Raw genomic sequence first — 26,218 nt, forward strand, 5'->3', positions numbered from 1 at the left:
ATTAATTAGATGGGTTTTATTGTTGCAAGAATTTGACTTGAAAATTAAGGATAGGAGTGGTACGCAAAACCTAGTGGCGGACCACTTAAGTCGCCTTAAGCACACAAAAGGCGATATCACTCCTATTAATGATTCCTTTCCCTTTGAGGGCTTACATGCAATCTCGGAAACCATTCCTTGGTATGCACCAATTGCCAATTACTTAGTATCTCGCTCCTTCCCTCCTAATCTCTCCAAACACCAAAGGGATAAGCTAAAAAGTGAATCCAAATACTATGTGTGGGATGACCCATACCTTTGGAGATATGGGGCAGATCAAGTAATTCAGAGGTGCATTCCACAAACTGAATTCCACTCAATCTTGGAAACTTGCCACTCCTCCAAAGGAGGAGGCCATTTTGGACCTCAAAGAACGGCAAGAAAAATCCTAGATTGTGGCTTTTGGTGGCCAAATCTTTTCAAGGATTCTTCTCATTTTTGTAAATCTTGTTCTCAATGCATTAGATTTGGTAATATCTCTAAGAAGGATGAAATCCCTTAACAAACCATGCTATTTTGTGAAATTTTTTATGTGTGGAGAATCGACTTCATGGGGCCATTCCCAAATTCTAATGGTTTTCTCTACATTCTACTTACCGTTGATTATGTGTGGGTGGAAGCGATACCTACCCGGACGGATGATGCTAACGTGGTCCTTTCTTTCGTGAGAAACAATATCATTTGTAGATTTGGGTCGCCACGAGCAATCGTGAGCAACCAAGGTTCACACTTTTGCAATAAGAGAATGGAAGGGCTCATGAAGAAATATAGCATCATACATAAAGTAGCCACGGCCTACCACCCACAAACAAACGGCCAAGCCGAGGTTTTTAATCGGGAAATTAAACGCATCTTGGAAAGGATTGTGAAACCCAATAGGAAAGATTGGAGTGCTAAGCTCACCGATGCATTATGGGCCTACCGAACGGCATACAAAGCGCCAATTGGCATGAGTCCCTTTCGGTTGGTATATGGCAAAGCTTGCCACTTACCGGTGGAGATAGAGCACAAGGCATATTGGGCCATCAAGGAATGCAATCCGAGTTTGGGTGGAGTCGGAGTTGAGAGAAAGCTACAACTAGTGGGGTTGGAATGTTTGAGGCTTGAAACTTATGAGAACTCTAGACTTTACAAAGAAAAAATGAAAGCCGTGCATGATAGGAACATAAGAGGCAAAGAATTTAAAGCCGGTGATCTAGTCCTTCTTTACAATTCTAGATTGAGATTGTTGCCCGAAAAACTAAGGTCGAAATGGGAAGGCCCATATCAAGTTCGGACATCTTCAAGGTCAATGGGCACCCTATGGGGTTTACCATTTACGCCATCCCTCAAGTTCGGACATCTTCAAGGTCAATGGATACCGTCTCAAGTTGTATCATGGTGAGCAAATGAAGAGCAACAAAGAGATTGAGGTATTCCTTTTGGAAGATGCACCTCTTGGCAAAGAGCAATAAGCTAGTGAAAGTCCAACTTAAGGACATTAAACAAAAGTGTTAGGTGGGAGACACCCCACCATGGTGAGATCTATCCTTTTTACCTTTTGTATATAGTTCTTGAACTCTTCATTGTTGTGTAATTGCTTAGCTATAACTTTGCTTGATTATTGATTGTGAATACCTTGGATATTTTGTTCATGAAAACTTGCATTGCTTTTTCAACAAATGAGTTGATTGTGTGGTAGAAGAACACCCCCTCTTTAGGTTTCGCATTGATTTTGGGTGTTCTTGGCCTCTTTGGCTTGTTTGGCCATTGAATACATGATAATTAGGCATTCTTCTACCCATTCAAAAAAAAAAGGGGGGGCACGCGTGCGCGCACTATGCGCGTACGCGTCCTTAGGTCTTCGCAGCTCCTGGGCAATTTCCAGAGAGTTGTGCAAAATCTGGGCCAGCTTTGGGCCCTGGGCATAACTAGCATCGCACGTGCGTGCACTATACGCGTACGCGTCCATAGCCATTTGTGCCAACGCACGCGTATGCGCACTTGCCGCGTATGGGTCACTACTGCGATTTGCAATCCTGGGCCATTTTTCCCGAGAGTTGTGCCCAGGTTGGGCCAATCTCATGCCACTGGCCTAACTCACCTCACACGTACGCGCACCAGATGCGCACACGTACTTCAATCATAACACAAATCGACGCGTCAGTGCACCGTGCGCGTCCGCGTTGTTTGTCAAAATTCATCTTTTGGTACTTTTTCCCGAGAGTTGAGCCAAAGTTGTGCCCAACTTATGCTGAGGGCACACCTGCATTTCACCAATTCGCGTATCCGCGCACGGTGCGCGTCCGCACCCTTACTGATTTTTGCCCATGCATGCGCACGCGTGCATGGCGCGCACGCATTGGTTCCGCAAACCAATGGCATTAGAGCGCGCCTTTCTCCTTCCATTTTCTTTCTTTCTTCTTACCACCACCCCTCTTCTTCACTTCCACCCCCTTCTACCATCTCTACCACCTCTTCTCCGCCATCACCGGCGGCAACCACCACCTCCGACCTCCGGCGGTCCCACGCCTCTCTTTCTCTTCTTCTATCTCTTACTCTTCACTACCTTTTCTCTCACCTCCATACCCCATCTCTCTTCTTCCTCTCAAGGTACTTCTCATTTCTATTTTTGTTTGGTTTTTCTTTTTCCTTCTTCCTTCCCTTAGCTACATTCCCTTACTCTTCCTCTTAATTAGTTTCATTTATGTTTTCTTTGTTTGTTGAATTTTCCTTCTCTCTTTCTTTCCATTTTCTTATGGGTGTTACAAGTGGAGATTACTCTTGCATTGATGAGTTTTTTTATTTACTTGCTTTCTCTTACAATTTGTGGTGTGATATGATGATTGATGATGCTTTATGGGATGTTGCATTGTCACCCTTCTCTCAATTTTGTCACAAATAGGGGTGCACACCAAGTGTTTGATGGAAGACCCACATGACTTTTTGGAGTTACTTTGACTTAGTGTTTTCTATCTTAGTGTTCTTTCTCATTCACTTGTTTGTTCATATGTGCATTGAGCTTACTACATTTCTTGTTTCATTCCTACATGCTCATCCCCTAATTCTCACTTCTTGTTATTGATGTTAAGAGTGTGTGCTTCTCATGCTTCTTGTTTGCATGCATATACCACTCATACATCACATGCCAGTGATTGACCATGATCTTCATTATTGCCCTAGTTACATGTTGCAGCTGTCATGTATCTAAGTCACTTATTCTTTTATACTTTGTCACTAGCATGCTTATCATTTCTTCGTGCTTCTTTGGGCCTAATTTTCCCATTCCTCCCTCTTTTCTAGGAAGGTGATCAAAAGAGACAATGGAAAGGCACCCAAGAAGGCACCCTCACGGTCCACTAGCAAAGCACAACAAGGACCTAGAGGATAATGATGAAGAGGATGGACACTTGGAAGCCGATCAACAACTGCGTCTCACTCAAGGCACGGAGGACCGTGCCAACTTCTAAGTGTGGGGAGGTCGGTCGGCTGACCGGTCTTCATAGGTAACACCCGAATAAATTTCTTGAATCTCTCTTGTTAACTAGAATAGGTTGCATATTAGGTTTTTCATTTTCAACATCCTTTGCATATTAGTATCTCCTAATAAATCCACTTGGCTAAAGTAATGACGTCTCTCTTAGAAAACTAGAATTTTGGGGCAACCCTACCAATTTTGAAAATTTTTTATGCTAAAATTGTTCAAAGAATATAATTTGGAAGATGGATTTTGAGCCAAGAACACAAGCAAGTGAGTTTTGAGCCTAATTGCTTGGTTGCATCCTATAACCACTTACTTTCCTTCTTGTGTGCATTGTTCTCTCTCTATGATTGTAATCCTTAATTGTTTGACTCTATATGTCCATTGTTATGTGTATGAATGCATGTGCATGATTGAGGCCATCAATTCACTTAGCTACTTAGCCAAATGACCTTACCTTATAACAACCTTTGCAACCGATTTTGAGCCTACGCTTAACCCGCTTATTCTTAATTTTAGCACATCACAAGCCAAAGGCGAAAAAAAAACCATGAATGTCCCTATTTGAATCCTTGATTAGCTTAGGCTAGTGCGTGTGTACTATGTGAGTGTGGGAAAACGGGGGGGGGGGAGGGGGGAAGCATTGGTTGAGATAAGAGCATGTTGTTTTTTTTGTTGAAAATATTAGGAAGTATATACATACTCGTGTGTTGATTAAATGTATAGACCATATGTATTGGTGTTCTTGTGTTGAGTTGAAAAAAAATGAAAAGAAAAGAAAAAACATATAATAATAAAAGAGGAGCAATAAAAGGAGACAAAATGCCCCAAGGCAAGGCTTGAAGACGAGTCAATGCATATGTATAATGATCAAAAGTAAATGCATGGGTATGTGAAAAAGTGAGGAATGGGTAGTTAGGTTAGTACATAATTGTATAGGGTGTTATATAGGTTAGGTGGGAAGCTCAAGTTAATCAAGGGATTCAAATTTTAGCCCACTTAGCCAAATATATAACCCTACCTTAACCCTAACCCCATTACAACACAAGGAAAGACCTCATGATATATGGATGCATGCATAGAACAATTGTTGATTGTTAGAGGAAGAACAAATTTTGGAAGAGCATGAAGTAGGGGGATTGAGTAATCAACCCTATACACCAAGCGAATGGAGTGCAAATACTTCCGGTGAGGGGTTCGAAGCTCAATTCCTTGTTCCCAGCTCTCGCAAGCATTCTTCATGCAAGCTATGCATATTTCACTTCGATAACTAGAATTGGTAGAGTTCATATATTGACCATCATCTTGCCCTATGTGCATATATATGCGTATTCTAGATAGATTGAATTTCCCTTGACCAAGTAGATAGTAGCATACACCCTAGTTGCATTCATGTAGGTAGATTGCATCATATGAGTCCTACTCCCTTGTGGTCCTTTCATCTTTTGCTTTCCTTTAGCATGGGGACATGCTATACTTTAAGTGTGGGGAGGTTGATAAACCCCTTTTTAGGGTTTATCATGTATAATATCTAAGGATTTTATCAATGATCTTCCACACTTATTCATATAAAACTGCGTGATTTTGTGTTCCTTTCTCCATTTTGCCTCATAGATGAAAATATGCTTCTTTTGCATCAAAATTGATATATTGTAATCCTCATCTATTACCATTAGATGCTTTGATCCGTTTGTTAAGTGATTTCAGAAATTATAGGAAAAAAATGGCTAAGAGGAATGAAGGAAGCATGCATGAATGGAGGGAGCATGGAACAAATCAAAGATTTGGGTTTTAGACATGCACGCGCACGCGCACCTTGCGCGTACGCGTGAATGCGTGCATCCAGAGCCAGCGCAGTGGAGCCGAGCGAGGAGCCGGCGCACTTATATGGTTGGGCTATATTCCCTATGACGCTTGCGCGCACCTTACGCCTGCGCGCAGATCGCAAAAGACCCCAGGGACGCGTACGCGTACAGTGCGCGTACGCGTCGATGTGCGCACATGATTTTTTAAAAGGAACACGTGTCCAGCGATTTCAAGGAGTCCCAGGCCCTGTTTTGGAGCAGAATTTTGGAGGAAAAAGCTTAAGAAGACCAAGGATTAGGAGTGTTAGGACAATTAGTCATAATTCTAGATATTTTAGGGAGTTAGTTACATTTTGTTTTTAGAGAGAGAAACTCCAACTTCTCTCTAGAATTTCACTTCCTCCATTGCAATTCTCCTTTGATTTCTTGGTGAGATCCATTGTTAATTCACTCTTGCTTTGGTACAAGTTGTAGATCTACTCTTCTTCTACTCTTAATTGATGCTCTTTTGATTCAATTTCTTAGATCTAGATTTAGTTGACTTTGTTACTTTGAATTTGGATTAATGAATTGAAGTTTCATTCAATTGTTTGATTGTTGATGATTGTTTGGATTAGATAGCTTTAATACAATTCTCTTCTCTCAATATACATCATGTTTTCTATGATTGCCTACCAATTGTTTGTGACAATGACAACCCTAGCTATGGAGTAGATTTCCCTTACTTGGCTTGGGGGTTGAGTTATTAGAGACACTTGAATAGTGGATATCAATTGTAGATTATGAATTGAGAAGTTGCTAATTGACTTGGAGTGCACTAAAGCTAGACTTCCTTAGGGTGAGGCTAGGACTTGTGACTCAAGTTAGTTACTCTCACTTGACTTTCCTCCATTGTTAGGGGGTTAACTAAGTGAAGCAATAATCAATCCTTATCATAATTGAAGGAAACTATAATGATGGAACTTCCAATGCTTACCCTTGGCCAAGGCTTTTATTTCAATTAATTGTTGTTTGCTTTTGTTAGCTTGAATTCTTGCACCAACTCTCAAAACCATAAAAGCTTTCCTAATTAATGATGCGCATTCTAAGGCAATTCCTAGGGAGGACGACCCGAGATCAATACTCTCGGTCATAGATTTTAGAATTATTTGATGCGATATTTGCGTGTTGGTTAGACTATACTCACGATTGGATATATTGCTAGTTTCTAACCAGCATATGAATATTTTCGTTCATCAGCTGCTGGCTACGGTTAAGAAGAATAGCGAAGGAATCCAAAAGATGCGTGTTACATATTACGACAGGAGGACTTCGGTATTTGTGGTTGAAGAGTTGGAGCCGTTTGAGGGGTGGAATGAGGGTTCATTCCGTGTCTAATTAAGGGAAGGGACATGTTGGCAACTCGGCATTAACAACATCGTTGACACAGCATTCTCTCTGATAATATTCCAGAATCTGAAAAATAAATGTTTTGTTCAAGAAATCATGGGAGTCACATTCAAATTTGAGATACGTTATACGTATTTTATGGGTTGATACATTTTTCTTTTTGACTATTAAAGTATGTTAGAAGATGTTTTAATATCAGAGAGAAAATTTTAATGCTAAAGAAAAAAATTGTCCTATATTTTTTCTTAGAATTTGGTTAATTTGTATTTAAAGTGTATAATAATATATTTTTAAAAAATATAAAAATTTTATTTTTAATCATTTTTATTTTTTTATGTTTTTAAAATATGCCTTTAAAACTCATGATAGTAAGATTTTTCTTTTTATGATTATACATACAAGAGGAGTGGTATATGTATTTTTTCTCTTGAAATTTAAAAGTGATTAGATGATGCATAATTCAAATATTTAAATTTACATGAAATTGGTTAAGGTAATAAATAGAAAGGCTAACTATACATTCAGAAGTTAACTAACAACTCAGAATTACCTTTTGGTGAATGCAAATTGAACTTTTCCCAAAATCTTTAGCTATCTTGTATTCATTCGTATAGTTGTTAGTTGTTGGTTGACTTCTAATCATATAATTAATATTTTCGGGAGTGATTATACACTCACTGTCAAACAAAAAAAAAGGCGTCATGTAATGAGTTTAGCATCGTATAAAACGTAAAATTTATAAAATTAATTATAGAAAAGCATTGAATGCAAAACTAAAGTGTTTTTCATTAGAAATAATTACATATTAAACAATTTAAAAAAAACTAACGCGCATACAAAAAATCAGTCTATAAATTAATTATTATATTTATGTATAAATATATATAGTTTAATTTATTTTTAATATATATTTTATATATAATAATAACCAATTTTTTATATATACATAACATGATTGTAATTTTAAATATAATTTGATATAATTAATTTTGTTTGATCATTTAATATGATTAAATTTTACTTTTTCCCTTATAAATTGAAAGTATTTTTGTGTTTGATAGATATATAGTTATTCGTATTTTTTTTATCGATTTAAACTTAAAAAAAGTAATTTTATGATAAATTATTAATATTTTTGTAACCTAAAAATTTAAAATTTGATTCTTATTATTTTCAAAAAAATTTTTAGACAAGTAGTTCTATAATCGTAATTAACCTAATAAATCTTTAATTATAAATCTTGACAAGAGAATAATTAGTCAATTTTTGTTAACAATTGATATATTTTGAGAGACAGAAAAAAGCTTTGACCATTAATAATTATGTTAGTTTAGTACTATTCTTAACAAAAAAGAAAGAGAAAAATTTTCAGAAGGATTAAATATTTATTTTGAAATTTCGGTCCCTATAAAATTGTAATTTTGGTTTTGATCTAGTAAAATTTAAAAGATACGTATTTTAATTCCTACTTTTAGTTTGCTCCATTATTTATTAATGTGATAAGTTAAATGTTAATAATGTGTGACGTGTAACACTTAATTGAATAAACTAATAACAAAGATTAAAATAAATATTTTTAAAATTTACTGGATACCAAAATTTGAGGGAAACAAATTTATAAGAACTAAGATTTAAAAAAGTTGTGTCAGAATATATCACTAGACACTAATTAGTTTTAGGAATTTGGATTGGATTTTCAAAAGGAGTATTTATTTTAAGGTTGTGAGAATCGGATCGATTATTAAATCAGTTAAATAACTAGTTTAATAGTTTAATAGTTCAACCGGAGTTAAATCGTGGTTGAACTAATTTAATTAAATATAGAGTAAAATCATAAAAAATTCAATACATAATTTTAAAACGTTAAATGCAATAATTTTTAAACTAATAAGATTCAAAATTTAACAATTTTACAAAATAAACAATACATAATTTATCATTAAAAGGTCATAAACAACTTCAAATATCAAAATTTATAACTAAAGAAATTAAAACACACATAAATGATAAATACAATGTTTTGCAACCAAAAGAAACAATATTCAACAAACAATACTTCAACTAAACAAAGATACTAGAAGTCATAATCATCATTAAGTATTATTGTACAGTAATCAAAAGAAACAATATTCAACAAATAATACTTCAACTAAATAATATTCCCAAGCCAGGTCAGATTTTCCTCGAGAGGAACCTGTCTGAGATTCTTGTACAGCATTATGTTGTTGTTGCTGATCATTTTGTGACTGTTCCATCTAAATTCAGAATGAGCAACCCAGAATCCAGACCAATATATCAATTCATAGTTCATAATTCATACAATTTATATGGCATTCAACAGAGCAGAATTGACAAAATCAAAAAATTGAACAGAGCAGAATTGAAAAGATAAAAAAAAAATTAAAGAACATAGCAGAGCAGAATTCTCAAATTCAACATACATCAAATTTATTCTCAAATTCAACATACAACAAATTTATTCAACATTTGATTAGTCATATAAAAAATAAAATTAAAAAATTAAAAAACAGAAGAACAGAAGCCCAGAACAAAAAATGAAAAACAGCACAAACAGAAGCTAGAAGGCAGAAACCCAGAACTTACCGCAAGAGAAGAACGAACAGAAGCCAGAAACCCAGAGCCCGCGACGGTGTGCGACGACCCGCAACGGTGAGCGACGACCCCGCAACGGTGGGAGTGTTCTTCACGGCGTCGGTTGTTCGTCATATGCAAAAGCTCCAGCCTCGAGCTTAGGGTTGGAAGTGGAGTGTTCTTCGAAGATTTTGGGAGATTAGGAGTTTAGGGTAAACTGGTAAAGTGGTTGGCTTCTACACACATTCTTCAGCCTGTTTTTTTTATTATTATAAAAAAGCCAAACGACGCCGTTTCATTAGTAAGAAAAACCGGTACTTAAAAAAATCGGACCGATTCGTCCAGTTTGTCGATTAACCACCAGTTTGATCGATTTTTTGCAGCACGGTTTTACAGGTGGACCGGACCGGCTAGATGATCGATTTTCGGTTAATCCAGTTGAACTGACTGGTCCGGTCCGATTTTCAGAACATTGATTTATTTTTCCCTCTTAAATAAGAGGACCTTTTTTTTAGAAAACATAATTTTGTATTTGAATAGAAAATATAAGAAACATTGTATTTAATATTAATTAATTAATTAATATTTTTTTTGCTTTTTAAAAGAGTAAGATATTTCTCACATAAAATAAAAGAGATTTTTTTAATATTTTTTATAAGATTTGTATTCAAAATTCCTTTAAAAGTTAAAACAATTAATTACGTGTATATAAAAAAATAATTACTAAATATTATGTACATATATATATATTATTATTTCAAACATTTTAAATATATATTTTACATGCTAATATATATTTTAAACAAATGATTAATTTGATAACAAAGGTTACTTGAAATTTGTTCGTTTTTGGGCTTGAATGTGAGGTTCAGACTCTTTTTGAGGCAGCGTTCGACTTCTGCTAGCATCGAGGTACGGGTGGTGCCTATAAGGAACTCCGATACTTAAGTTAGCAAAGATTTTAGTCATGTTTTTAGTAGATTGGATTTTGAATACCCTGAGGGTGTTAATGCATTTATAGTAGAATAAATAACCACTTTCTAGAGTAGTTCCACCTTTAGTGGTGGATAACCGTTCCCTTTTATCTAAGGGTTGTTAAGATCTCCCTTCTAAATTAGTAGGAGATATCTTAGAAGTTGGTTGAGATTCATCTTATTTGAATAAGTCAGGCCAAATTGGCGCCGCGTGGACCAACCTTATGAGATCGGATAGGTTCCAGAGTATTGTCTGGACTCTTGCTCTGTAGACTGGGCTTTTAACCCTTTTGGACCTGGCTAAATTGTGGGTTATGGTATGAACAGTGCCCCTATTCGAGGTCGAGCTTCATGAAGTCAGACTCAAGCAATCAGATTATCAAGTCGAAATGTCGGGTTGTAAAGAGTTAGTTTATGGTATGAAGCCAAGATGATCAGTTGACTCGATGTGATTTGAATATTGTAATGTTTTGTACAACTTGTTCAGTTCGAGTTGTTTTGAGGATACAAGACTTGTTTTAATACAAATTACCATTCTGAAATTTATTTTGATTTTGTACAACTCGTTTTATGCCGAGTTGTTTTGAAGATTGTAGATTTGTAGCACGACTTTGTTTTTTGTACAAATCGCTTATTTTGAGACGTAATTATTTCTTGATCGGATTTCATGCAACTCGTTTAAGTCGAGTTATTTTGTGGCTTAATGACTTGTTTTAATGCAAATCATTTTTGAAACTTATAGTTATAATTTCGTACGACTTGTTTTGATACAAATCGTTTATTTTAAAATTCGTAATTATTAATGCAAGTAGTTTTAAGGTTTTAAGATTTATTTCATTTCAAATTGTTTAGTTAAAACATGGTTATTTCTTGATCTGATTTTATACAACTAATTTAAATTTGAGTTGTTTTTAGGACTTCACAACTTGTTTTAAGTACAAGTTGTTTACTTTGAGTCCTTTTAAAGTATCATATTATCTTTATAACCATCAGACTTCATTGCTTTATCCATTATGCCTCTGCTCATGGTCAAGTTTTATGAAGTCGGATTCGAGCAATCAAGTGGATCTAATTATTGAATGAAGCCTTTCACTGATTTGTTCAACTTGTTTGGTTCAAGTTGTTTCTAGAGTAATAGAATTTTATACAACTTATTTTTAATACAAATCGCTTAGGACATATGGTTATTTTTTACTCGATTTTGTTCAACTCATGAGCTTGATTTGTTTTAAATGATGAGGCCGTATTCTAACCATTGGACACCAATTTGAATCTCGTCGCTTTATCTGAGCGACCAATTAAAAGGTCGACTCGTGATTTTCATGCTTTGTCGAGCATAAATTGGTGCATTAGTTGAAGGGATAATATGCTTATTTCCTCCTCTTTCTAGTTTTTACAAGGTTGTCAGCCTTGTGTATGATACATCTCGTTGTTACTCGAGCTATTTTAATTGGAGGATTTGTGTTTACCTTTTTGACTTTTTACAACTCATTTTATATCGAGTTGTTTCAATTTTGCTTTACTGATTCATTTTGACACAAATCACTTTTTAATTCTTTGCTTTAATGATTTATTTTGATACAAATCACTTTTAAAGTTTTGCTTTCAGGTTGACATGTCTTGTTCTTGACACAAGTTCGTTAAAAATATGGTTGACTGGCACAACTCGTTTAAACCGAGTTGTCCTCATGTTGTTGTGGATGCTAGAACAAGTTTTCTTTGGATAACTTGTTTTTGTGAAGTTGTTCTATTTTATACGACTAGATCGTTTATTTTTATTAGAACTTGTAAGATGAGCTCGTGAGCTTGGAATTTTGTACGATTTATTTGTTACTCGTGTGGGTCGAGTTGTTAAATCGTATTTATGCCTCGAAGGGTGTATTTAGTTAAGTTACTTTTGCGACTTTTTATAAACACAACTCTTTCAACCCGTTTGGCCCGAGCTATTTCGAGGTGCTTTTTTTCAATTCGCGTATGTAACTTCTTTCCACCAATCAGTTCCTCGTTGCTTCATTCGAGCGACCTCTATAAGGTCGACCCGTAATTTTTGCGGTTTGTTGAACTTCAATTAATGTGTTTTAATTATAAAAACTCAATTTTCATAAGAAATTGTAGTATCCCCTGTGTTGGAGGTGTGTCGTGACCTAGGCAGTTTGTCACCCTTAAGGTTTGACACTTTGTAGTATCCCCCTGATCGGTTGTATTTAAATTCGCTGATGTTGCATTCTGTTGCATAGACATAAGTTGAAAAAAACATTTCATTATTTTTACGAACAATATTTTTCATTCTTTCTTCGTTACTGACTCAATATGAGACATTTTGTTATTATTTTTTTTTGTGCATTTGAAACATGCAACTGCTCCATTACCCTGACTGGGTATCTGTGGTTGTGTGTGGATTGGCACTCGAAGATGGAATCTTTAGAGTGGAGGCATGCACGTGTAAGTAGAAATTTGGTATCCAGGATCAAAAAAGGTGGCGTCAGCATCGGAATCCCTATAAATGCGACTTGGAGGACCGAGAGTCAGTAGCGGTCAAAAACTCTGCCGTGATTCTTCCCAAGGTTGTAATGTCGGCCCAACAGCGGATTCCGAGTTTGAGAAGAAAATCAAGTTCTATGTCGTGACTTATCCTATTGCGTGGAAGCAATAGTTCGCCATGAAGAGTAGAAGAGTAGGTGCAAGAGAGAGTGGAAGCTTTGATTTTGCTACCACCATGGAAAGGTCGGATTCACATGAAATCCTTCGGAGTTATTCACTCATCTTTGTTGCAGAAGAATCATTGTATGTCAGCAATGCACTTTTTGATATTTGTTTATCAAAAAATGCCTTGTTTTCATGTGGAATTTAGTTCTTCGTAACAATTTTGAATTAATCAAGCTGTTTGAACTGGATGCATAGGGAAGCCAGCACACATTTTGTTAAGGATAATTGTGTCGCTGATTTTAATATGTTTGCATCTTGTTCTTTTCTAGCAGTTGTCTGACCATTTTGTTGATCATCTGCCATTATCAAGGGTTGATCTCTAAGTCCCCAGCAACGACGCCAATGTTCTAATGGTTATCTGAATCTGGGATGCTTTTGGACCTGAATATAAGGTCCAGACTCCTTTTGAGGTAGCGTCCGACTTCTGCTAATATCGAGGTGCCGCCATCCGAGTTCCTCTTGAGGAGGTGGGGGGGATAGTATCTGCAAGGAACTCCGATGCTTAAGTTAGCAAGATTTTTAGGTAAATTTTTAGTAGATTGGATTCTAAATATACTTGAGGGTGTTAGTGTATTTATAGTAGAATAGATAACCACTTTTTAGAGTGGTTCCACCTTTAGTGGTGTATAACTATTCCCGTTTATCTAGGGATTGTCAAGGCCCTTCTAAATTAATAGGAGATATCTTATGAATTGTTTAAGATTCATCTTATTTAAATAAGTCAGGCCAAATTAAATTGGCGCTGCGTGGGCCGACCTTATTGAGATCGGATAGATTTTAGAGTGTGATATGGATTATTATTCTATAAATTGGACTTATATATATATATATATATATATATATATATATATATATATATATATATTTTAAAAACAATTAATCCAAAGAAACGCTTAACAAAACCAAGCAAGATATAATTTGAACTTTACTTCGTCGGTCCCGTTCTATCTATCTATATATTACTCATAATGGTATATACTTTAAATCTCTTAATAATAAATGAAAAGTTATTTATAAATAAGATTGACTTAGATTTTCTAAAAGATTGACATTAAGAAAAAAAAATTTTATATACGGTATCTTTTAACCCAATAGACTAAGGACTAATTTATCATGGATCTAAACTCTATTTAAGTGTCTGACTTTGACTAACGGGTTGCTACTGTAGTGCCTGAAACAGCTTCAGTACCTTGTTGTATGACTCTTTTCAATCCCCATAGATCTGCACAATTGCCTTCTATTTCGCTATCCACACCTTTCTGTAGGAGGATTTGAAGTGATAGCTCGCCTGTACCACACCTTGCAACACTGGAATGTTGACGGAGGAGTTGGACTGTATCAACGGCAATATGACCCTATAGATGAGACTGCTGTTTAACTGACGATGGTTTTGAGACATGGTGGGTGCTAAACAACTGTACACTCCACCAACCCTCCGAGCCTCCCTAACACAACAAAATAGTATTGGTTCAGTCATATCTCAAATCTACTTAATATATTGCACAAAAGTACTCAAAAGTACAATTAAAGTTGAACTTACCAGTATCCGAGGTTTTGTCGAAGGGCCACACAGAGGCTCCATTGACACCCATTCGCAGCTTGCCAGCATTGCACATGGTACTTTAATCGGTCCGATTCAATCACCCGGTACTCAACACTCCTGCGAATACTGTAGTTCTTCACACCCTGTAGCACTGCATCTCGGCATTTGAACCTGTGACCGACCCGAAATTCTACCCCCACCGTCTAGGTTGTAATATTTTTCTCCCGTATCAGAAAACAGAGTCCTCTCATGCATGGCGTCTAGATCCAGACTATGATAGTGACTTAGCACTGCCGATAGCGTCAGAATTGGGTGAGGTGGAGGCAAGACATGGCGCGCCACAGTCTAGGCAGGCGTCTCAGATACAAACTCCTCCTCATCGCCCCCTTCGAAAGAATCACTGTCGGCACTATCCGCCACGTATTCTTCGTTTGACTCCTCGTTGCCCTCCTCCGCCTCGTCAACTGGAATGGCGAGATGGATCGGTGGTGGTGCAAGAGGTCGATCGTCTTGGACATAGGTCGAGTGTACAGAACCACCACCACCAATATCTCCAACCTCGGTATAAAGCTCCATCACTTGTTCCGCCATGATCCTTCCATGGATGTCGAACATGAGTCGAACATGCTTGTCCCCTAGAAGCTGAAATAGTAGAAACCGGAAAACTCCATTACCCATGGGTGCTAGCAACTTATACCCCACCCTTCCGATCTCCCGCGCTTTTGTACCACCAAGGTTGTTCAATATCAAACTCTTCAACTCCGACAACGTACTTACACGTTGAGTGCGCAACAATATCGGATTCTTACACTCAAATGTCACCCCGTTGTCGTCATTTCTCATACGACAATTGGGATAAACACACACAAGTATACAATTATGTATACGCTGTTACTGGCCACTGTTGCGTTATTTTTGTGAAAAAAATAAGATAGAAAAAGATATAAAATATGTGTGGAGAGTGCCAAAAATTACACCTCCTTTTATAGCAGTTAAAATTTTGTCTTCTTATATCTCGTTATGTAAAAATTTATCTCGTTTATAATGTAAATAAAATAAGAGAGGAATATTTATTTCGGTAGATATTTTTTAAATTATTTATTTCAGTAATTATTATAATTATTTTATTTATTAAAATAAAAAATCCAATAAGAATTAAAATGAAACAAAAAACTGAAAAAGAAATTAAAGAATGAATTTGATGGGTGGACGTGGACCACACATCAAGTCAGATGGATTTTGCTTCAAAGTCAAAGTCAAAGTTTACCACCAGTAATCAAGCATCCTGTCTCATCGGACGGCTAATATTCACTTAAAAAGAGTGGCCACTGAGCTGAGACTCACGTGAGACTGGAAAACGAAAAGCTGAGAAGATAGTAGTGAAGTACACTGTACAAAGTACACACCTCTGTTGTTCTTCCCTTTTCCCATTTATACGAGGAAAGCCATTTCACCTCTCGCTTTTACATTTTAAGTTGAGTGAGTTCGTCTCTTAATTCAGCAGAGTATTGTAAGTGCAGGTGCTTTCTCCCGAATCCTTTTTCTCCTTCATAGGTTTCATCCATCATGTTGCTTTGATTATTTATTATCTTGCTGCCTCTTTCAATTCGCTTCATTTTCCGATCCAGAAAGAAAAAAAAAAAAGCAATCTCTCTCTGGGTTTATGCTTCTTTGTGGTTGTCAAATATGATCTTCTTGTTATGGTCCTCAAGATGTGATTGATTGTATGCCTTTCTATATAAAGCCGGATTAACGACCATTAAAAAAAAAGAAGGATTCAGAGTTCTTTATGAATTATTAAAACTCAAGTTGATTCTTCTGAATTTTGTTTTGGTTGCAACAAATCATGATTATGTAGATTGACAGGCTCTCTTTTATTCCCTTTTGTGTTGCGCTTTTTTATTTAATGTTTTTTGAGTGCTTATGAAGCAGCTATTGTCTGCAGAAGTTCTATATGGCTAACCACGAAGATTCAAGTTCAAGGAACTCAGGTTTCTCTCATGCTAAGCTCAATGAGAGAATTCTTTCTTCGCTCTCACGGAGAACTGTTGCTGCCCATCCCTGGCATGACTTGGAGATTGGTACATATTATTGTGCTGCAACAATTTCTCTTTAGTTTCAATAATTGAGGTGTGAGATTACTGAAGAGCATTATTGTACTGTAGCGGTATCTAACTGAAAATTCACAAATGTTTCTGTATGCCCAGGCCCAGGAGCTCCAGTAGTTTTCAACTGTGTAAGTTTTTAAGTCTTCCATAACTTAAATTGGGAAAGCTTTTTATTTTCTCTCTTGAATCAATTGAATAGTTTATCTCTATTGTTATGGCTTTCCTATATGTGGCCATCTCCTAGCACTACTGTTACATTTCATGAACATAGATTACTCTACCAAACTCTCAATGCTACTGTGTTTTCTAAGCAAAATAAATGGATTTCCATGGCAGGTGGTTGAAATTGGCAAAGGTAGCAAGGTTAAGTATGAGCTGGACAAGGCAAGTGGACTTATAAAGGTGTGGTTCCCATCTTTCATTGCTTAAATTGTTCCACCGTACGTGTTGTTTCCAATTCAGCGCTTTTAGTTTGTGGTTGTTAATGTTCTTTTTAGTATATCATGCAATCATTTGCCGCCTTACTGTACATAGTTACTTAGCAAGTGCTTGTCAAAAAGGGATACTTAGAAAGTGCTGTTGTTTATGATTGATTTTTTCCATGGATGTACCGAAGCATAACTCACTCATCAGTTGAATATCACAGGTTGATCGTGTTCTTTACTCGTCAGTTGTATACCCACACAACTATGGTTTTATCCCAAGGACCATTTGTGAAGACAGCGATCCAATGGACGTTCTGATTCTGATGCAGGTAGTAATGCTTAACTTTTTTGTTCTATATATTTAACAGAAATATGTCTGTTTTCAGCCAAGATTTGAACTGGACTAAATTTGAAACTTATGCTTTGTAAAGGAGCCTGTGCTACCTGGTTCCTTCCTGCGCGCTCGTGCCATTGGATTGATGCCCATGATTGACCAGGTGAAAGTTACCTCCTTCTTGCCTGCAAACTAATAATTTGCTTTGTTTTTGTAGTCTTTACTGTTTGTTTGGCCAATTAGCTGATCGGTTGCTTCTCTGCTAGTGAATTGAACAAAAAGTCTAAGTGGTTGTCCTTTTTTTTATTTTATGTCCTTATTACCTCTGTATGGTGAAAACATTGCCTTACCTTGTATATTTAATGTAACATGATGAAATTTTTTTCCATTAACCTTTCTAATCCCATAGCTTTATCATGGGAGTGGTATATGATTGAAATTAGTGCTCATTTCATCGTAACAACAAAATATAATTGAGAGATACAATGAAAATTGTTTAATATCATATTAGTGTGCCTCAGCATGATTAGAGCGATCATATTAAGACTATACATCAGATATTGTGGTTAACGAGCTGCCGATGACTTTTGCTCATTTTATTTATGACTCACATTTGGCTTTCATTAGTGTACAAATTTGAAAAATATCCTGTTTCCAATAAAGGTGAACATTTGGAGAAAAGATTTTAATGCTTATTAACGATTTTTTTTGGCAGGGAGAAAAGGATGACAAGATCATAGCAGTTTGTGCAGATGACCCAGAGTTTCGCCATTTTACAGACATCAAGCAGCTCGCTCCACATAGGCTGGCTGAAATCAGAAGATTCTTTGAGGACTGTATCCTGTTATTTACATTCAGGATATAATTATGCATGCCATTCATTCTATAGCTATTCATAATTATACCCATTGATGAATATTTTCTGGGTGCCAATGGATAAAGTCTCCCCTATGTTTCTACAATCCATAAACTTCCTCCTTTCAATGTTATCATACCATATACCCAAGTTAGCTGTAAATCCTTAGTGTGCCTTGTCAGACAAGAAGAATGAGAACAAAAAAGTTGATGTTGAAGACTTTCTCCCAGCTGAAAATGCCATTGACGCCATCAAGTACTCCATGTGAGCTATTTCCTTTTGCAATATTACGATTTCCTTCGTCTTCATATGCTTGTTGTGTGTCTGGTGTTTGATTCTTGGCACCAATGTTTAATGATGCTTGATTTATTCTACCTAAGCAGATTTTTCCCCCCTTCTTTTTGGTAGGGATCTTTATGCTGCTTACATTGTTGAGAGCTTAAGGCAGTGACATTTTTGGGAAACTGACCGGCTGATTACAATGATATCTGAAATACATTCTAGTATCTACTATGCAAAATGTGAATGAGGGTCCTCAAACATTCTGATCTCTGTAATTTTTGTTGTCGCATTTGTGCTGCTCTTACGCCACTAGTGCAACTTTCCATGTCTAAAATCTAAATTTTCTGATATTATATGGTTGCAGTTATACTGCTACCAAATAATGAGCTCATGAGTCATGTCCCTTATTATAGCCCTATATTCTTCTGTTGTGGATATTGTTGTTTTCAGTTTTCACCATGCATCACGCGATCCTCTTGCCCATGAATGAATCTACGTCTTGGTTAGTTCATCCAAATTTAAAATTTTTACTACAAATGGAACTTACTACTAGTCTACTAGCAATAAGTAATTACACAGTTTTTAGATTTTAGAAAGAGCGATTGATTTGATCACTTAGGTAGTGTTTGTTTTCAGAGATTAAAACTGGAATTGAAAAACTGGGACTCAAAACTAGGGGTGTGCATGGGCCGGGTGAAACCGGATTTGGTGTGACCCAGACCCGACCCGAAATATATACCGGGCCTATTTTTAAGACCCGAACCCGACCCTAGACCCGATGAAATATATACACTTTCGGGCCACGATTATACCGGATAAAAACCGGGTGAAAACCGGGCCGTTAACATTATATTACCTTGATACCTTCTTGTAAGTTAGCATGTAAAAATATTCAAATTTCCAAGACTCCAATCATTATTTGACATAGTAAAATTCACTTAGAAATATATACTAAGAACCAACTCTTCTCTAAAATTAAAGCATAACCATAATCAATACTAATATTGCCTAATAACACCAAATATTTAAATCAATACAAATAACACAATATTATGCATTAGTCTAAAGTCTTATGCATTTTAAACATAAAATAGTAACTTATAGTCTTATATATAATGACTAATAACACAAAATATTAAGGTTTACAACACTTAAATTTCACATAATAATAGCCATTATCCATCACTAATAACACAAAATATTAATTATATATGATGATCGGGCCACCGGGCCGATCTCGGGTGACCCGAGCTATGGCCCGGACCCGACCCGAAATTATGACCGGGTCTATTTTTGAGACCCATACCCGACCCTAGACCCGATGAAATCACACCAAATTAGCCCCTAAAGTGTTCGGGACTGGGCCGGGTCTTCGAGCCGGGTCGGGTCATGCACACCCCTACTCAAAACTGTGTTTGATGATACAATTTCAATTTTGAGACACAAATTTCAGTTCTATCTGTATCTCCAAAAAATAGAAATACAAAAGACTAAAAATTTTGGGGATGGAGACAAAAATTTTAACATTTTCTTTAATAATTAAGGATGTTTAAAAAATATTTTCATTTCATATTTATATTTATTTTGAACCAAATAAAATACTAAGACATAATTCTTTCTTTCAATCTCAGCTCTCTTTCAAATGTGGAGAAATTCGCTTCTTTTTTCTGAGCACACATGCACGCCATAGTATGAGTTCCTACTCGATTGATTAGGTTAAAACCCCAATTTCTAATTTTCTATTAAAAAGCTTCATGATTTCCCACAACCAAAGCCTCACCTGTGAGTATTTGCTTTACTTGAATTAGTGGTTTAATGGGTACTAATATCATTATTAATTCAGTTTTTTATTTATTAAACATGTAGATTAATAAAAAAATGTGAGATTAATCTAAATGATAGTATTTTAATGGCAGCAGTATTTTGGTCCGCAATTTTGGACGATTTTTTTTAGCCAAATTCTAATTAGTTCTTAATATTTTAATATTTTAGACGTACTATTTTAGTCCAGTAAATTTTAAACGAATTTAATGTTATCTCATTGTTAAATTTGACACAAATAATTAAAGTTATGAAAACCGAATCGGTCAATAAATCAGTCAAAGGATTGATTCAATAGTCTTATCATAGTCGAATAGATTTAATTAAATATAAAATAAAATTATTAAAAATACAATATAAATTTTTAAATATTCAAATTCATATAATAATAAAATGTAAAATTTTACAACTCACATAATACTAATCTATATTTCATCTTTGAAATTTCATATTCAAATCCAAACATTAAAATTTATAATTTAAAAAAATCAAAATGCACATAAAGTTATAAAATAAATAAAAATAAAACAACCAAAATAACCTAGACTAAGAAAAATCCGAGGGGTCACTTTACTTTCGTGCCTAATTTTGATTTTTGAGTGACATTATTCAGAGTTATTAAAACTAGTAAACCGAATCTTACACCGATTCAGTCCAGAATAGGACGGTTTAAGATAAAGAATCAAGACAAATCGGTCAAACCTGATACACAATGCATGATTTGGGGTTTAAATCCCTCTCCTCAAAGAAGGAGGCATGTATGAATATGCTATCAAAGTGTCATACTTTTTGTTAATATATATATATATATATACAAATTATAATGTATACTGATATCTTTTATCAAATAATTTATTTTTATTTAATTTATTTTAATTTTAATTATAAATTTATTTTTTTATAATTATATAATATCTATTAATATTATTTTTTTTAATAAATACTTATAGTATATAATAGTATAATAGGTATAAATTAATTAATAAATTATTAAAATTTAAAAATAATAATTATTTTAATATAAAAATAAAATAAAAATATTTATAAAATATTTTGTACCTATTCATATTATTTTAAAATGACTTAATTATTATTAAAATGCTAGTGAAGATATGTATTTTAAATTTTATTTTTAAGTTTTTGACTATTTTATAATTTTTTATTTATATCAAGTTAATCGATTCAATGGGTGATTCACCAGTTGAACCAATAAACCAATAACGTAATAGTGGTTTGATCACTAGTTCGATTTTGATAACTATAACGTTATTACTCATTACTAATTAAAATAGGGGTACTCTACTGTACAGATTAGAATGGTATAAAGAGAAAATATAATTCTTTTTATAGTTATTTTTTATTATTTTATTATTATTCAAAATATAAATCCTACCTTTATTAATCTTTCTTTCATTCTATTAAAAGAAAAATATGTAAACTTATATGTTTACCGTATAATTCACCATTAAAATATCTCTGTATATTATACTAATACTATATACCATGCATTATAGCTTCTTTAGAGTGCAATTATTTTTGTTAGCAAGTTAATAAACATGACTAAAGATAGGGGTGGCAACACTACCCGAACCCGCGGGTACCCACCCCGCCCCTACCCGCTCGGGACGGGTAATTACCCGCTCCCGCACCGGGGCGGGTTTTAACGGGACGGGTTCTTCGGCGGGGCAGGTCGGGGTCGAGTTTAGGTTGAACCCGACCCTACCCGCCCCGGTATATATAATATATATGTAAATATATATATTTTTAATATATAATATACATAACATATATAAAATAATTAGTAAAATGATTAATAATATTATATCATATATAAATTTTTACTTTAATTGATATTATGTATGTAAATGGTGGTTATATAATTTTTAAAATTTAATTTTATTTGTTGGATTTAATAATTATAGGGGCGGATAGGGGCGGGGTAGGTACCCGCAGGGACGGGTTAGGGTTTAACATTTTACAACTCGCGAGTAGGGTGGGGGCGGATTTGATGCGGATTTTCTGTAGGGCGGGGCGGGGTCGGGTAGAGCAAAAACCCGCCCCTACCCGCCCCGTTGCCACCCCTAACTAAAGGTTGCTTGGACGTGGCACTTGATGAAGGAATTAGTAACACAAAATTAAAATAAAATCCAAGACGAAATAGATAAAGAAATCAACAAGACAACGACCATGTGTCCGTTTGGAAGTGTATTATTATTACCTATGCTCCAAAGAGGGAAATGCAAATGCAAATCAAAGAAGGAAATTGGCCACAATCCCATCTTTTACCTGAAATTTAGTCCGAATTCCAAATATTCCAAAAGCTAGAGCCACATGTTGAAGCCCTTTTTTTTTTTTTTCAATTCCACAGAACCAGACAACCATCAGGCATCAGTGCACCGAAATTGCTGCAAAAGAAAGTGGTGCTGTGATTATGTGCACTACATACTGCATAACGAAATCTTGTTGCGAAATAGAAGAAGGGAGAAAGGTGAATTTAAAGGCAAGGGTCCAGAAAAGGATAAGGAATGCAACTGCAAACCCTGAAAGTCTTGCTGCAAACAAGATAAGTGCAGCACGACGACATAGCGACGACGACATGAGCTAGTGACCGGGAGCAGAGATGAGGCGACGCCGGCAACTGCGGAGCTAGCCGATGGAGAGGAGTAGGAGGCCAGGGTGAGGCTAGTTCGGCAGTGACGTGAGGCTTCTATGACAATGCCGGCAGCGACGGAACCCTCCGGTCGACGGAGAGTAGTTCGGCGATGGAGAAGATGGCGGTGAGTGGCTGCTCTCTCTTATCGGATGTGGGGGTGAGAGTGGGTTTAGGCTGTTAGTGTTAGGGTTGGGGTTGGTGGGTTAGTAATTTTGATTTTTAAATTTTTTTTTTTGAAAAAGCTCTACTTCCATGTAAAAATTACATGAATGGTATCCAAGTAATTTTCACTCCACGCTCCCACACTCTGTTTGTTTTACACACGCCTCTTATAACCTATATAACGAATCCTTATTTTGCGTTATCAACGTAAACTTTTTTATACAACGTAAACCTCTTTCTTCTTCTTCTTCTTCAACCTAATTAAATTCGTTGTTCTCCTCTTTCGCGTTTTTCTTCTCTGCATTATGGATCTGGATTGATTCAACCCAATTATTTTCGTCGTTCATCTTCTTCTTCGTTTTTTTTTTCTTCGATCTGCACTTTTGAATTGAAACAATGATAATCAACTTCAAATGAGTTGAATGAGTGCGATTTTGATGATTCTCAAACACATCAATTTGATGAGGTTTGGATTATTGAATTCTGAATAGAATTTAATGGAATGAAATTTTTAATTTTATTTGAAGTGAATTGAATGAATTGAGGTGATCTACATCTGAATTGAATTCAATTGAATTGATTATATGTAACTGTGAGTAATTGTGAGTGTCAGTAATTGTGAGTAACTCTGAGTAAATGTGAACTTTTCGGTTCGGTAAGTACTAAAGAGGTGGTTCATTACTTTCATGTTTTCGGTTCGGTCCGCAGAAAGGAGTCTAACAAAAATTAGACCAATATGTTCTGTTTTCTTCCCTAAGCACTATATAATTGTTTCACTATAATTAAGATTTCGGTTCACTATAACTAAGATTTTGGTTCACTATGAGTACTGTGTTCGGTTCACCATTAGTACTGTGTTCAGTTCATTCTGCACTATTCAAAACTCTTCTTCCTCACCTTCTACTGCGTCTTCACCAGAGAGAGAAAGAGGAAAAGACAAAAAAAATACAGCAGCAACAATAACAAAAGAATGACAATAGGGTTTCAGGGTTTAGGGTTTATGGGTTCCGGGTTCAGTGTACAGGGGTTCAGTGTGTTTCAAACTTTCGGTTCGCCCCGTGTATTAATTTCGGTTCACCGTGTTCATGGTTGAAGATTTAAGGTTTAGGGGTCTAGAGTTTAGGGTTCAGAGTTCAGGGTTTTAGGGGTTTAGGATTTAGGATTTAGGGTTTAGCATTTAGAGTTCAGAGTTAAGTGTTCAGGGTTCGGGTTCAAGGTTTAAGGTTTAGCATTCAGGGTTCAGGGTTCGGGTTCAGGGTTTAGGGTTTAGGTTTTATGGTGTAGGATTTAGGGTTTAGGTTTTAGGGATTTAGGGTTTATGGGTTCAAGGTTTAGTGTTCAGGGTTCTGGTTTTAGTGTTTAGGGTTCAGTGTTTAATTAGGGGTTCATATTTTTTTGGTAAACAGGAGAGCGATTTGGATTACTCTTCTGAAATGAATCAAACTGACAAAGTTTTGGATTATTCAATTTTGAATCGAATTGAATGGAATGCAATTGCTAATTTGAATTGAATTAAATGGATGGAGGTGTATTGAATTGAATTGAATTGAATTGATAATATGTAAATTGTAGGCAGAGTTATTTGAATTTGATTTTATATAATGGATTATGTTTCGTTCACTCAGTACTATACAATTGTATTATTTTCGGTTCACCATGAGTACTATGTTCAGTTCAACATGAGTACTGTGTTCGGTTCACTATAAGTACTGTGTTTGGTTCATTCTGCAGAAAGCTGTTTGAATTTGATTTTATATAATAGATTATGTTTCGTTCACTCAGTACTATACAATTGTATTATTTTAGGGACAAGGGCACTTACGTCTGGAAGAGTCTATGCAAGACTTGAAAAGTGTTGAAGGAGAGGTCTTGCTCGATGTATTGGAGATTTGAATCAGAATTTTTAGTATTTTAAATAGAGAAGAGAAGGGCAATTACCTAATGAAATGGATTATGTTTAGATTTCTTATTCGAATTTTTGGATAGTGGAACTTTGGTTGTCTAGTAGGTGGCACCTTGAGAATATATATTACCCTCCAAATTAGAATTTGAAAGGCAATATTCTTTTCTACAATCTAGAAGTGCAAGCGGACTCGAAAATGAGTTGCTATCGGTCCAAGGAAATTGCCTTGGCTTTGGGGCCAATGTGTTCTAGAAAATCACAAATTTTGGATTGGCTTTGTTTTACGGAGACTCTACCCCTAACCGTTTTTCGCTTCAGGAGAGATATGCCATCCATAGATAGGTGCCTAAGATGCCTTTCTTATCGGGAATTGGTTTTATATTGCATTCAGGAAGATTGTCCGCAAACTCAGCTAGTTTGGCAAAGGTTGAACATTTCGTATTAGTCTCTAGGTTTAAAGAACTGGTTCTTGCTTTATAGTAAAGAGAATCCTTTCATATTCTTTCCTAAATTTTGGTAGATATGGTGAACAAGGAATAATAATATCTTTAATCTTCGTGAACACTGGCCTTCGAAGAAAGTGTCTTGTATGGCTTTAGTTTTAGAAAAGGAGTTTAGGAGTGTTTTTGAGTTGCAACGTGCATCTCTCCCTTCTATAGTAAGTGATTCTTGGAATCTCCTTCTGAAGGTACCTCTAAAATTATGATGCTAGTTATTCTAGAACTGGTAATAATATTAGTTTTGCTTGTATTATCAGAGATTATAATGGGAATTGACAAAAGGGGTGTTTAGGAATAATTAATAGTAATAGTATCTTCAAGGATAATTATCTACTATTTGGATAGCATATCTCTTAACTTGGAATGTGGGTCAAGGAGATATTTGTGAAACAGATTGTTTGGAGGCTTTCAATCTTGTTAATAATCATCATGATGGTTGCGAATTTGTTGATCTATTGGTACTTAAGATCAGGGATATCATGACTTGAAAATAGCGTGTTGACCTTCATTTGATTATGAGATATGCGAATACACTAGCAGACATCATGACAAAGACGACAATTAGGCTACACAATTATCATGTGGAGCTTCCCTCACCTTAGAAGAAGTTTGAGAGTGATCTTAAGTGAGACTGTACCTCTATTTAAGTAGTTCCTTGAACTTTGT

At 35.6% G+C, this 26,218-nt stretch overlaps 1 protein-coding gene and 1 long non-coding RNA gene across 5 annotated transcripts; one reads left to right on the forward strand and one right to left on the reverse strand.

The window, feature by feature from the left end:
• Positions 1-15,823: 15,823 nt before the first annotated feature.
• LOC112749449 (soluble inorganic pyrophosphatase) lies at positions 15,824-18,931 on the forward strand. Of its 4 annotated transcripts, none has more exons than XM_025797699.3 (9): positions 15,824-16,028; positions 16,454-16,589; positions 16,716-16,744; positions 16,953-17,018; positions 17,263-17,370; positions 17,473-17,538; positions 18,091-18,211; positions 18,414-18,495; positions 18,640-18,931. In XM_025797699.3, the coding sequence occupies exons 2-9, from the start codon at positions 16,463-16,465 to the stop codon at positions 18,680-18,682; spliced, it is 642 nt and encodes a 213-aa protein (XP_025653484.1). In that variant the 5' UTR covers positions 15,824-16,028; positions 16,454-16,462; the 3' UTR covers positions 18,683-18,931. The 4 variants fall into 4 exon arrangements, with proteins under 4 accessions (XP_025653484.1, XP_072074695.1, XP_025653485.1 ...); XM_072218594.1 differs by having other exon boundaries at positions 15,830-16,018; positions 16,457-16,589; XM_025797700.3 differs by having other exon boundaries at positions 15,841-16,018.
• Positions 18,932-22,469: 3,538 nt separating this feature from the next.
• LOC140179469 (uncharacterized) lies at positions 22,470-23,195 on the reverse strand. The gene is made up of 2 exons (XR_011872942.1): positions 22,874-23,195; positions 22,470-22,739 (listed from the first exon to the last, which is right to left on the reverse strand). It is a non-coding gene; the product is annotated as an uncharacterized lncRNA (long non-coding RNA).
• Between the last annotated feature and the right edge of the window lie 3,023 nt (positions 23,196-26,218).

Source organism: Arachis hypogaea, chromosome 15, assembly GCF_003086295.3.
Source record: "Arachis hypogaea cultivar Tifrunner chromosome 15, arahy.Tifrunner.gnm2.J5K5, whole genome shotgun sequence".
Classification (NCBI taxonomy): Eukaryota; Viridiplantae; Streptophyta; class Magnoliopsida; order Fabales; family Fabaceae; genus Arachis; species Arachis hypogaea.

Bases quoted from the DNA above. Each gene is read 5' to 3' on its own strand.
- LOC112749449 (XM_025797699.3), top strand. From the start codon at position 16,463: ATGGCTAACCACGAAGATTCAAGTTCAAGGAACTCAGGTTTCTCTCAT. The intron at 18,212-18,413 runs GTATCCTGTTAT...GTGCCTTGTCAG, and splicing joins CAGAAGATTCTTTGAGGACT to ACAAGAAGAATGAGAACAAA. The intron at 18,496-18,639 runs GTGAGCTATTTC...TCTTTTTGGTAG, and splicing joins GACGCCATCAAGTACTCCAT to GGATCTTTATGCTGCTTACA.